At 36.6% G+C, this 13227-nt stretch overlaps 1 protein-coding gene across 1 annotated transcript in view; it reads left to right on the forward strand.

Moving 5' to 3' along the window:
* Window positions 1–13227, forward strand: part of LOC139975976 (phosphatidylinositol 4,5-bisphosphate 3-kinase catalytic subunit beta isoform-like) — a 39689-nt gene that overhangs the window by 4976 nt on the left and 21486 nt on the right. The window contains exons 3-5 of the mRNA XM_071984300.1: window positions 535–763; window positions 5268–5497; window positions 11763–11930. Of these exons, the coding sequence (XP_071840401.1) occupies window positions 535–763; window positions 5268–5497; window positions 11763–11930 (627 nt within the window). The remainder of the gene's footprint in view (window positions 1–534; window positions 764–5267; window positions 5498–11762; window positions 11931–13227) is intronic.

Consider the following 13227-nt stretch of genomic DNA (forward strand, 5'->3'; position numbering starts at 1 on the left):
TTGGATTTGTGCGGTCGTGTGATCCACGTCCTTGGGCAGGGTCTAAGGGGTGGGGGTGTCCTCCCCACCAAATTATTGCCAATCTTTTTCCTATTCTTGGAGCTAATGTCTGTGCCAAATATTCACCCATATTTTGGTAACGGTAAAATTTGTTAAAGTAATCATCAAAAACATTGCCGGCATAAATGTTAAAAATACTGTTTGTGCTGGGCGGCATTCAGATCTGCCTGGTGCAACTGTCCGCCGTTGCCCAGTGTGAGCATATCCCTGCTTAGCAACCATCATTTTGGTGACTGAAGAAGTGCCTAAGATGTAGAATTTGTTAGTATATATACTGTAATTGACATTACACACTTTCAATAAAATAAATTCTGTATACTATGTCTGTCTGTCTGTCTTTTTTTCTTTTGTTTTAATTAAAGTCCAATGACTTGAGCAAATTCAGTGATGAAAACCATACCATTAATTTTTCACAGACTACAAACCATACAGATGTAGTTAATTTACTTTCTTTATATGTGATATTTCTTACAGGAATTGTGGGATGTTGCATCGAGGTTTCCAGTCTACAACCAATTGTTGGATTTAAATTTTTACAATTTCCAATGTGTTCAAGAGGGCGGGGAACGTGAAGAACTCTTGGAGGAGAGGAAACGGATCTCGGACATCAGACCGTTCTGCAACACCCTGACCGTTGTACGAAAGGCAGGAGATGCAGAAGAGAAGGTTCTTAACTCAAGAATCGGTATCTTGATTGGAAAAAGTAAGCACAACTTGTCTTCTTTTATAACTATGTTTTTCATCTTTCGGCAAGGTTTCATTAGATTAAAACAATATAAAAGTCTGTCGTGTACACCTATTTAAAAAAAGATGAAAAATCATTAACCAACATTGATTTATAAATGCAGTGGTTTGTAAATTGTATGAACTCAAGCCTGAAAAATGATTAAATTCTCCTCATTTGATTAATATTGATCATTGACTTGTGTGATTGATCAGTGACTTGAAAACTTGATTTTTGTATTGAATTTTGTTAAATTTGTGATCAACACTGAAATACCTTCATAATGCCACCAGTCATTATCTAAGCAGTTCGGTTGTCTCTTAGATTAATTACAATTTTTAATTCAGTAAACCCTCTTCAATTTAGGTGCTCGATTTACTTCTGAATCGCACAAATGTTCAAGACGAATATGGTGACCAATTAATAGAAAAATGTTGTCAAGGTCTGTGGTTTTTGTACCAAAATTATTTCTCAAATTTTTCAAATAATTATGTAATTATCGGGAGTGACCTGAAATAAAGTGACGATAATTTATTAGATTATTGAGTTTTGTAGCCCTCGATCCTTATTTATAGAACTATGGTATTAATTCACTGTATTGTAGCAGCATTTGCGGACTATCCCTTTTGACCCTACTCTTTGGGAAATTTGGAGGGTGCATACAACGTTTTGAAACAATGACTGTTTCTGTTTTAGCACATATTTGTGTGTGATATACTGTACTGGACACTGGGAACAGTAAATATTCTGTTTGCCAGTGGGCGGAGGCCACCCGATTTGTTTGGGGATGTGGGGGGGGGGGGGATAATGTGTGGTTGCACCCCTAGACACCTTCCCAAAAGAAGTCACTGCACAATGCAGTTGTGAACTTAATGTGAAGTTGCAAAATATGTTCCAAACTGGTATTTTACACCGGAAAATTACTTGGAATTGGTTTTATGACTGAGATTAGAATGGTGAGGGGAACTTCAATTACTTTCATTGCGAATAAATTACCTCACTCTGAGTTGATGTTCACACTTTAAATCATTTCTCTGTAGAGGTAACATTGATGCATGTATCTCTTTCACATTAAAATGATACAAAGATTGCAATTCCTAACAGAAAATGTGATTTCCATGTATAAATTTTGAACATTGTTGTATCTGAGTCAGTGAATTTACCTCACATTTTCTATCCAATATACACCTTTTAAAAGTAATAGGATCACTGGAACCTACAGTAGTGTCATATCCAGTGTACCGGTTTTGTTCAGTGTAGTAGAGACTCTAGAGCCTAGTGTTATATTCAGTCTGTTCAACATTAGGACCTTTGGAACCTAGCCTACTGTACTTGTTTACCTTTTTTTAGTGTATGAACTGGAACCTTATCGATGTGTCCAGCAAAGTCCAGATTCATTGAAACCTATTGTTATATCTGGAGCATACCTGTCATGTTGTAGGATGTTGATATAAGATCTTAATTTATCCTGTTTTACCGAAAGAGGAAAGTTTTAATTAAGACTATCTGCTGAGAAGAGCATGTTGCAGACATTGTGTGATTAGGTGTTAAGTCAAATCTGAAATAGAATACATTTTAGGGTAGAGTTTTGCTAAATTTTAATGTTTCCAGCATATATAAATTAAACTCATTCTTAACAGTACATACCACTTGCCCATGTTCACTCACTCAGTACATTAGTGTATGGAAGGAAATATATAAGTTATTACAACGACAAAAGCTTGCCACAATGACATATTGTTTTCAGTTTTATGATGCGTTGGTTTGAACATGATTCATGACTACGCTGTCTGCCCTAACATTGTTTAGGAACATTTACTCAAATGCTCAAGGCAATATTGAGGTTGTTCAAAATTGCATATATATCAATGATTAAAACTGTTTATAGCATTGGTGGGTTCAATTATGACACACTGAAGTATTTGAACTGGCAAATACTGTATTAATACTAATTTTGAATAAATTGTCTCTGCTTCATACACACAGCATGCCAATTTTTAATATATTTTGACATAATTTGGTGAAACTACAGTTGGCAATTCCCTAGAAGTTATGTACTGTACATCTTTACTACAGGTGCCTTTTTTATGTCTACTATAAAAAAAAATTATTATTAAAAAAAATATGGGTGGAAAGAATCCGGTTCAATTCCCTTGGAAAACCCCAATGAGTCACCAATTCTGTTCTTTGGTTTAATGCATATGTACCAAGCACAATACTAAGAAAAGTAAACGAGTTCCTATTGTACATACTGTACGGTTTAGGGAAAGAAAAATTTGGAATATTCTTTGCATCGGACGTAAACAAGTAACAGTTGGGTGGACATAAATAAGCTAGCACGAAAAAAAAAAACGGTTATTGGGTACAGCAGTGATGATTTGGACAGACCTGTAGCTCATCAAATTTGCTTTGTCATATGATTTATACTGTTGTGGAAAAAAACACAAGTTCAGAGACTGGCTATGGCACTTCACGTAGGCTCGATACTTTAAATGCTGTTACTACTACCACTTGGTAAAATGATGAAATTTCAAGAAATGAGTTTTAAATTCAAAGCTACACAATCTTAGTAAGCAACAGTCGCTGTACGTAGCCTTTGAGATGACTTCTCCAAACTTCTCTGTGTACAGGAGCATATATGTAGTTGTAATGTTGCAACATTGAGATACAGTATGCGCATGTAACCTAGATGAAAAATCAAACCAGATAATTGGAGAACAACCACAAAATGCCTAGTACTCTGATATAAATATTGCTTGAACATTTCGTACCAAATCGTTTGAAACAAATCCGACATTTTACTCAGGCTGTGTTTAGCATGATCCGTGTTTCCAGAGACTCTGTCTTGTGTGGATAGATGGGTGTTCAATCATGGCTACTGAATGCCTCAAAGAATGATATATATATATTACGAAGAAGGTCTAAGGCAATATACAGTACTAAATTAAACTTTAATGAGTTTTCAAGCTGAACCCAAACTGTGCTTTTGACATCAGTATTGGTGCAGAGTCAAAGATGAAGGAAGAGCCCTGTAGAAAGGCATCCATCATGAATGCAAGCTTAATTACTTTTTGCTGTCATAATATATTTAACCTTTATACATGGCAATCATTAATGAACAGTAGGTGTGCACTGTGACAGTAGGTGTGAACTGTGACAGTAGGTGTGTAATGTGACAGTAGGTGTGTACTGTGACAGTAGGTGTGCACTGTGACAATACAGTAGGTGTTTTCAGAGTGTTGTCATAATATTGGGCTTTCTTCATACTTAAGAACAAAATATACTGGATTTTTAAAGGATTTTTAAAACTTGCATGCTGCATTACTAAACCCTCTGTTGGTAACAAGTACTGTTATCTCTGTTAATTCTGGTAGGTTTAGCAACCTAGGTATAAAGTGGCCTTACCAAGTAATGAAAAGTTCTCATACTTGGCATGTGGCTTGACCATAATTATTACCAGAACCATGTTTTTTTGGTAGAGGTCAAAGGTCATTTGGGGTCAGCAGATGGCAAAATGTGAAAATCTAAAAAATTCTGTATCTCCAGAACCGAACATCAAAGGAGCTCATATATGCATGTTAGTGTAAAGTATTTTTACAATTTGGTGTAGGTCAGAGTTCAGTAAAGGTCACCAGTGGGTCAAAACTTGAAATCCTTTTTGAACACGTATCTCCAGATAGGAAACTTTGTTGGCGCTTATATTTGCATGTGGCTTCCCTGTAATGAGTACAAGAACCTTATTGTCTTTGTTGGAGGTCAAAGATCACTTAGGGTTATTAAAGCTCACACTCAGTAAGCCTTATTAAACATATACAGTTATACACCTTCTAAACATGATATCCCAAAAAAGGTTACATCACATAGCTCGCTTTTGACATGTGTCTTTCTTATAGTGAGTACAAGAACCTTATTAATTTGGGTGGAGGTCAAAGATCATTTCGGGTCAGCAGAGGTCAAAATTTCAAAATATCAAAAGTACTTTATCTTGATAACTTAACTTGCAAAAGAGATTAAATATACATATGCATGGTAGATTACCCAAATTATAGGTAAAATTGCTTCACAAGTTGGTATAGGTGAAAGCTCATTTGAGGTTTGCAGAAGTCAAACCCTACCAAATTTCTATAGGTCAGGTCTCACTGAGAAGTGAAACTCATGCTGATTTGACTTCTCCATATATAGTAGAGCCTCCTTGCTATTTTAGGTGGAGGTTAAAGGTCAGTTTAAGTACATGCAGTATGAACTTCAGCCAGGGCTAACTTGTAGACTACTCTTGTGCTCTATACTGTATGTAATGTATTTAAAGGCAAGTAACCCCTGGGAGGGATTTCCCCTCTGGTTAAATTTTTGCATACATGTGCAAAGTTATGGATTCTCTCCTCTCCCCACAGTTTTCAAGATATCTTCCTTATTATATAACTGATATTAACATCAACTTGTACACTGTTTGTTGTGAATGAAGGATGTCTATTTAACTCAACAGGTCTGCATGAGTTTGACAACATGAAGAGCCAAGAGATTGTGGATTTTAGACAGAAGACTCGAAACATCTGTATGACTATCCAGAAGGAGAGACTAAAGTGGGATTGGGAGAACCGAGCAGTCTATCTGTTTCCACCACAACTGGAATCCTCCGCTGATATGCACAATCACGTCCGAGAAGCTTTCAAAGACGATAAATTTCTTGTCAGTGTTGTTTTCAGCGATGGACCTGTAAGTAAACAAAGATGGTTTAAAAATTTTTTCATTTTTGTTGTTGTTCCAGTGGGCAACAACATAAAGGTTTTGATTCCAACAGGACCTTATTGTCACTCATCTCTTGTCTTGACATACCTAGGATAGTACAATGTAAATAACAGTAAAACTGCCATACTTGCCAACCTCCCACATGTACATACCACATGTACATACCACATGTACATAACCTCAGTACATACCATATGAACATACCACATGAACATCCCACATGAACATACCACAATATACATCCTACATGTGCGTACCACATGTACATACCACATGTACATCCCACATGTACATCCCACATGTACATACCACATGTACATACCACATGAACACACCACATGTACATCCCACATGTACATACCACATGTACATAACCTCAGTACATACCATATGAACATACCACATGAACATCCCACATGAACATACCACATGTACATACCACATGTACATAACCTCAGTACATACCATATGAACATACCACATGAACATCCCACATGAACACACCACAATATACATCCTACATGTACATACCACATGTACATCCCACATGTACATCCCACATGTACATCCCACATGTACATACCACATGTACATAACCTCAGTACATACCATATGAACATACCACATGAACCTCCCACATGAACATACCACAATATGCATCCTACATGTGCGTACCACATGTACATACCATATGTACATCCCACATGTACATCCCACATGTACATACCACATGTACATACCACATGTACATCCCACATGTACATCCCACATGTACATACCACATGTACATACCACATGTACATAACCTCAGTACATACCATATGAACATACCACATGAACATCCCACATGAACATACCACAATATACATCCTACATGTGCGTACCACATGTACGTACCACATGTACATCCCACATGTACATCCCACATGTACATCCCACATGAACATCACACATGTACATACCACATGTACATCCCACATGTACATACCACATGTACATCCCACATGTACATACCACATGAACATCACACATGTACATACCACATGTACATACCACATGTACATCCCACATGTACATACCACATGTACATCACACATGTACATACCACATGTACATCCCACATGTACATACCACATGAACATCACACATGTACATACCACATGTACATACCACATGTACATCCCACATGTACATCCCACATGTACATACCACATGAACATCACACATGTACATACCACAATATACATCCTACATGTGCGTACCACATGTACATACCACATGTACATCCCACATGTACATACCACATGTACATACCACATGAACATCACACATGTACATACCACATGTACATCCCACATGTACATACCACATGTACATCCCACATGTACATCCCACATGTACATACCACATGAACACACCACATGAACATCACACATGTACATCCCACATGTACATCCCACATGTACATACCACATGTACATCCCACATGTACATACCACATGTACATACCACATGTACATCCCACATGTACATACCACATGTACATAACACATGTACATCCCACATGTACATCCCACATGTACATACCACATGTACATACCACATGTACATAACACATGTACATCCCACATGTACATACCACATGTACATACCACATGTACATACCACATGTACATAACACATGTACATCCCACATGTACATCCCACATGTACATACCACATGTACATAACCTCAGTACATACCATATGAACATACCACATGAACCTCCCACATGAACATACCACAATATGCATCCTACATGTGCGTACCACATGTACATACCATATGTACATCCCACATGTACATCCCACATGTACATACCACATGTACATACCACATGTACATCCCACATGTACATCCCACATGTACATACCACATGTACATACCACATGTACATAACCTCAGTACATACCATATGAACATACCACATGAACATCCCACATGAACATACCACAATATACATCCTACATGTGCGTACCACATGTACGTACCACATGTACATCCCACATGTACATCCCACATGTACATACCACATGAACATCACACATGTACATACCACATGTACATCCCACATGTACATACCACATGTACATCCCACATGTACATACCACATGAACATCACACATGTACATACCACATGTACATACCACATGTACATCCCACATGTACATACCACATGTACATCACACATGTACATACCACATGTACATCCCACATGTACATACCACATGAACATCACACATGTACATACCACATGTACATACCACATGTACATCCCACATGTACATCCCACATGTACATACCACATGAACATCACACATGTACATACCACAATATACATCCTACATGTGCGTACCACATGTACATACCACATGTACATCCCACATGTACATACCACATGTACATACCACATGAACATCACACATGTACATACCACATGTACATCCCACATGTACATACCACATGTACATCCCACATGTACATCCCACATGTACATACCACATGAACACACCACATGAACATCACACATGTACATCCCACATGTACATCCCACATGTACATACCACATGTACATCCCACATGTACATACCACATGTACATACCACATGTACATCCCACATGTACATACCACATGTACATAACACATGTACATCCCACATGTACATCCCACATGTACATACCACATGTACATACCACATGTACATAACACATGTACATCCCACATGTACATACCACATGTACATACCACATGTACATACCACATGTACATAACACATGTACATCCCACATGTACATACCACATGTACATACCACATGTACATAACACATGTACATCCCACATGTACATACCACATGTACATACCACATGTACATACCACATGTACATACCACATGTACATACCACATGTACATACCACATGTACATAACACATGTACATAACACATGTACATACCACATGTACATACCACATGAACACACCACATGAACACACCACATGTACATCCCACATGTACATAACACATGTACATACCACATGTACATCACACATGTACATCCCACATGCCTATAGTGCCCTGTTTCCCTTTCATCCTACGTTTCACCAGTATTTCCCTTTCTCCATTCTTCGCCACAATCCACTTCTTATAACCTTTGACACTGCTTTGTTCTCTGTATCCTCCGATGTAATTTCAGTCGGAATGCATTTATTCTTCACCTTTTTCTGTAATGTTGGGAACTTTCTTAGGTTTGGCAAAAGGCAGGCATCAACTGAAATTTCATTGGAATTATACTTACAGTTTGAAAACTACAAATAGCTTCCTCCATTTCTTGTGTGATAGGAAGTTGGGAAGAGCTCATCCCATTTCTCATTAAAGATTTCTTTGAACCACAAAATTGATCTATACTATACGTTTATTCCACAATACCTTGCCATGCCTAACATCGTATACCCAACTATGCCCGTGCTTACAGTATGACGCCCTTCGATATCTTTGCCCTTTATTCACGAAGAATGAAATATCTTTGAAGAAACAAACACGTTACCTAAAGAATCTGTGGGTCGATGAAATAACACACGCCGGAAGTCTTCTTGTTTACAGGAAGTTATCACTTATATGTGGGCTAGTTAAATATTAGCAAAAATTACACCATGCCACGATATGAGGACTCTGTTGCTCTTTAAATTGAAAATCATTCTTCTTTAATACTGTGATTGCACAATAAAGGTTAACATCACAAAAATCACGTCAGCAATTTATCCAAGTTTCCCAACCTCAAAATAGATGACATAGTAAACATCCTGTGTAGGCTAACCTATTAAGACAAAGATGTTATGTATGTGGACTGGATGGTGTTGGGGGACATTGTGTGACGTAACTGAATTGACCAAATGAAGTTATTAGTGTTAAGCACATCCGTGGCGTATGTGACTTAACATGGAAATATTTTGGACCGGAGCCAGGAGCCAGTTTTAATTTGTGTTGTGTTAACAGTGTTTATATTGAAATAGCAGCTCAATAGAGAAAGAGAAAGTCCGTAAGTGGTTTTCGATAGTTGAATGTATCACAGATAAAGTTTGTGATTAGATAAAAAGTTATTAAAATAAGAGAAATGAAACAAACTGAATAATCGGAGAGTTCATGTTTAATATTTCATCAGATTGTCACACGGTTTGAACAACACTTCACATATAATAATAATAGAGTACCATTGGCCCTAGTAGAGAGGGGACTCTACGTAGAGTTTCAACTACTTTGTTATTCAACACGACGACAACAAAATCAGAATGTTTTTACACGAACGGTTAGTGCCCCTGTAAATACTAAAGGAAGTCAGTGGATATTGCTTTCCACACTTAAATGGGCAGTTCTCACACTGTGATAGTTAATACACCATTGATTTTCTTGCATATTGCAGTATATGCGTTTATGAAACTTCCAAATCATTTTGTTTTCATTTTGATTAAAGAGGGATTGTAGCATGTGTTGAAACCTACTTGAATGTTCAGATACAGCATTTCGGAGACTCTCACAGCCTCTAAACCTTAGAAACCATGGAAAATTTCTGCTGTTCTGTACTTCAAGATTATTGGCTAAATATTTTCAATCAACATGTAACCGCCAAGGTGGTTAATTCTGTAATCTGAGTTCATAGTTAAATGTGGTAACATTGTAATTCTATCTTGTAAAATTGAGGAAAAAAATTGACGAATGAGGAAGACGCTAGATGTGTTCAAACATTTCAAGAATGATCATTCAAGGGCACTTACTACATGACATTGGTTTATACTTTTGCAAAATGTGTCAAATTTGAGGAGTTTTGAATAACACCTTCGAAGGTGATACTGTTGGTGAATTTTGAGTCATCAGTTTCACACTTGACACACAGGTTTTCAGGAGTGACACTTGCTTTGTTAGACTGTTTGCTTTTTGGTGTGCCAAGAAAAAAATGGACTCGATCTAAGCACAGATGTACGTAAAAAGGTGGTTGAAGTAATAGTGGATCTTGCAGTGTGTACGTGAGTAGGGAACCCAAGTGAACAAGAGTCACTTACTCAAGTCTCAAGCAGAAGTCAAGATTCCTAGTCACCCAATCCGATAAAACACACACAATCTTGTCATAAAAGTAAAAAAATAGCAGAACTGTGAGTCGAACTCAACAGTGGAACAAGACATACCACTTTGTACGAAGTATATATTTTTGGTTACTAATTCAAAGTTCGTTATTGTATCTCAGAGCTGAATATAATTGCAGATAAACATAAACATGTATAAGGAAGCTGTGGTTTGACAAAGTGTATTGCAATGTTAGAGATACAGTGTGTTATAGCTACAGTCACTGTGTGGGCCTTCACTACAGTGTCTTGTTCCTGGTTCTTAGTCCTTCTTCCTCGTTGATATCTGTTTAGTCTGCTAGTTCTAACTCGAAGGTTTTTTTTTTTTCCCTTCTTGATCTTGAATGTGTTATTGTGAAAGAGGAAGCAAAGTGGACACTTTGATACTGTGAGTTGTCATGGGGAGTGCCTATCAAACAGTTTTGTTGCATACAAAACTGATCTTGACAGCAAACTTGAAAGTGAACCTAGAGCCTTTGTTTATATAAATATATAGTATGTATGTCAAATTACATAAACAGGTGGGTTCCATTGTGTCTCTAAGATACAAATTTGATCACACAAAATGGTGACAAATAGATGATGGCATGTAGATTAAAATAAAACCTGTAAACAGGTTTAGTGATATTAGGACGCTAAGTACAGTACGCTTCTTAATTGTGTGAGGAATGTTTATTCAAATCGCAAGGTCAAAAAAATACAGTATATTGCTCTCAGCGTATACGTCTTAATGAAAGCACACATTTGTAAATTGAATGGAAAACCATGAAGTGAACATTATTTCTTTCTATCATTTGTTTTTTTGAAGACTCTCTGTAAAATATACAAAAAAATTTGGTTTCCAATATGACTAGTCTCACCCCTTCCTCCCTTCTCCCACAAATCTTTCAAACTGTACACACAGGTTTAGATATTCATTGAGTTTCTTATTTGGTCATTTGACCGTTCCATCTTGTGATGTGATGGTCTGTTCTCTCTGATGGACATTTGAGCCTCATACTGTCAAACCAGCCTTTCACTTCTTGACTGGTTTTAAGCTATACCTTCCAATCTCTATGGTCTGCTTGTCTCACCTCAGTCCAAGAATTCAGTGCTTCAAGTCGGTGCCTACGACACGCCAGACTGTCTGATTGCGCAAGCGCTGAAGAAGACCCTGAGCCAGACTCCTCCCGCCAAAGAATATGTCCTGAAAGTCAGAAGTCAAGAAGATTACTTACTGAAGAATTATCCACTCTGCCAATATAAGGTAAAGCCTGTTTTTCACCAAGTATTTGGTCTATATATATATGTAGACACGTCTGTTAGCGTGTGTTGGAAAGTACGATATATAATCCAAAAGGAAAAAAAAAAATACTTTCATTTCCAACTTTATTGCTTAAAACGTTAAATCTGTAGCAAAATATTTCGAGCGTTATCACAGCTCTTCTTCAGTTGCAGGAATGAAATGAAAACTGAAAGATACTAGACCTTATTTGGATTTTACTTCGCACGGATACTCATAAAAGAGAGATCTTTGTTGAGCCCATTTTTGTTTGTATTGAGGCAATACATATATATATATATATATATATATATATATATGTGTATTCAAAGAGCTGTGCTTATTTTCTGTCAGTCTGTTTCAAAGTATTAACTATCAGATAAACTTGACAAACAATTTCACCTCAACTAGCAAGAGATAAGTTTTAGAAATATTACAGTGACATAATTTGATCACTAGAACATTTCTTTATATTGATAACAAACTAACATTGCATCCAGATTAAGAGAACATTCAAGAAAGTTCCACGATGAACACTTTTAGCATAATTTACATCCTGAAACATGTGGCTCTCTTTAATATTAAAACTGTTGTAAATACCGTGTATTATTGTCCTCTCAATATAATACTGTGTATTATTGTCCTCTCAATATAATACCGTGTATTATTGTCCTCTCAATATAATACTGTGTATTATTGTCCTCACAATATAATACTGTGTATTATTGTCCTCACAATATAATACTGTGTATTATTGTCCTCTCAATATAATACCTGTGTATTATTGTCCTCGCAATATAATATCGTGTATTATTGTCCTCGCAATATAATACCGTGTATTATTGTCCTCTCAATATAATACTGTGTATTATTGTCCTCTCAATATAATACTGTGTATAATTGTCCTCTCAATATAATACTGTGTATTATTGTCCTCTCAATATAATACCTGTGTATTATTGTCCACTCAATATAATACCGTGTATTATTGTCCTCTCAATATAATACTGTGTATTATTGTCCTCTCAATATAATACCTGTGTATTATTGTCCACTCAATATAATACTGTGTATTATTGTCCTCTCAATATAATACCTGTGTATTATTGTCCTCTCAATATAATACCTGTGTATTATTGTCCACTCAATATAATACTGTGTATTATTGTCCTCTCAATATAATACTGTGTATTATTTGTCCTCTCAATATAATACTGTGTATTATTGTCCTCTCAATATAATACCGTGTATTATTGTCCTCTCAATATAATACTGTGTATTA

Source organism: Apostichopus japonicus, chromosome 11 (genome assembly GCF_037975245.1).
Source record: "Apostichopus japonicus isolate 1M-3 chromosome 11, ASM3797524v1, whole genome shotgun sequence".
Taxonomy (NCBI): Eukaryota; Metazoa; Echinodermata; class Holothuroidea; order Aspidochirotida; family Stichopodidae; genus Apostichopus; species Apostichopus japonicus.